This window comes from Ascaphus truei, chromosome 20, assembly GCF_040206685.1.
Source record: "Ascaphus truei isolate aAscTru1 chromosome 20, aAscTru1.hap1, whole genome shotgun sequence".
Taxonomy (NCBI): domain Eukaryota; kingdom Metazoa; phylum Chordata; class Amphibia; order Anura; family Ascaphidae; genus Ascaphus; species Ascaphus truei.
The window spans coordinates 20798275-20799873 of NC_134502.1; the positions used below are offsets into that span (position 1 = coordinate 20798275).

Sequence of the window (1599 nt, forward strand, 5' to 3'; positions counted from 1 at the left end):
GGAACATTACATCCCGGGCAACGCCGGGTCTCTCAGCTAGTATATATATATTATACAAAGTTCAATAAAGCATAGTGTACTTTATGTATCAATAATATATCAAGGCTTTTATGTGTTATATGTATGAATAAACTCTTTCTTCTTGCAGCACAAGAACTGATATTTAATATGAAGATCTCCTTTTCCTCTAACATCCCACAATGCTCCGGGGGAATCAGACCACAGTTACAGAATTTCTGCTTCTGGGATTTCCAACCACTCACAACTTCAAGATCTTACTCTTCTTTGTCTTCCTTCTGTTATACATTTTCACCTTAGCTGGAAATTTCCTGATCATTGTCTTGGTGTCAACCAGTCACCAGCTCCGTACGCCCATGTACTTCTTTCTCAGTCACCTGTCCCTGTCTGACATCTTGCTAACCACAGATATTGTGCCTAACATGCTATACGTAATAATGGCAGAAGGGGGCATTATCTCTCTCATTGGCTGTATCACTCAATATTTAATCGGTGCTGTCTCATTAGTGGCTGAATGTTTGCTCCTTACAGTGATGTCTTATGATAGATACTTGGCCATCTGCCACCCATTGCGTTATTCTGCTATTATGGATTTTAAGCTTTGCTGTCAATTGGTTTCCTGGTCTTGGTTCTTAGGTTTTATGGTAACACTAAATATGGTTATTTTGGTTTGTTCATTTCAGTTATGTAACCCCAATGTCATTGACCATTTCTTCTGTGATTTAACCCCACTCTTAGAACATTTGTGCTCAAACAGATTCATTGCGGAAACAGTATTATCTTTTATAGGCATTCCTTGTGTTATTCTCCCATTCATCTTCATCATTGTGACTTATGTCTGTATCTCCCTCACCATCCTCAGGATATCATCCCCTACTGGGAGACAGAAATCCTTCTCCACCTGTAGCTCTCACCTGGCCGTTGTTTGCTCATATTATGGGACACTGATTGCTAAATATGTGGTTCCATCCAAAGGACAGTCATTGACTTTAATGAAAATAATTTCTCTTTTGTACACAGTCATCACCCCATTATTCAATCCCATCATCTATACTCTGAGGAACAAGGAGATCCAGACAGCTCTGTGGAAATGTTTCAGTATAAGGCTGCAAACATATTTTGAGTAGCATGAGATAAACTACAGTAGGTCAATTCTGTCGGGTTGGGTTCAAAGCGGTAAAAATAACATCTTCACTGAAAGATATAGTAATTGCAGAAAGGATACCTCTTATAAACTGTAGTTTTGCTGTTACAGCAGACATTTAGGAAAATATGCATCAATGAAGGTATTTCAGCACCATTTTTCATCTCAAGCAATAGTGAAAATTATGGATTTTAAGCTTTGCTGTCAATTGGTTTCCTGGTCTTGGTTCGTAGGTTTTATGGTAACACTAAATATGGTTATTTTGGTTTGTTCATTTCAGTTATGTAACCCCAATGTCATTGACCATTTCTTCTGTGATTTAACCCCACTCTTAGAACATTTGTGCTCAAACAGATTCATTGCGGAAACAGTATTATCTTTTATAGGCATTCCTTGTGTTATTCTCCCATTCATCTTCATCATTGTGACTTATGTCT

General features: G+C 38.0%; 1 protein-coding gene across 1 annotated transcript; it reads left to right on the top strand.

Moving 5' to 3' along the window:
• Positions 1–200: 200 nt before the first annotated feature.
• LOC142471383 (olfactory receptor 11A1-like) lies at positions 201–1172 on the top strand. The gene has a single exon (XM_075578191.1). The coding sequence runs from the start codon at positions 201–203 to the stop codon at positions 1143–1145; it is 945 nt and encodes a 314-aa protein (XP_075434306.1). The 3' UTR covers positions 1146–1172.
• Positions 1173–1599: the final 427 nt, after the last annotated feature.

Bases quoted from the DNA above. Each gene is read 5' to 3' on its own strand.
- LOC142471383 (XM_075578191.1), top strand. From the start codon at position 201: ATGCTCCGGGGGAATCAGACCACAGTTACAGAATTTCTGCTTCTGGGA.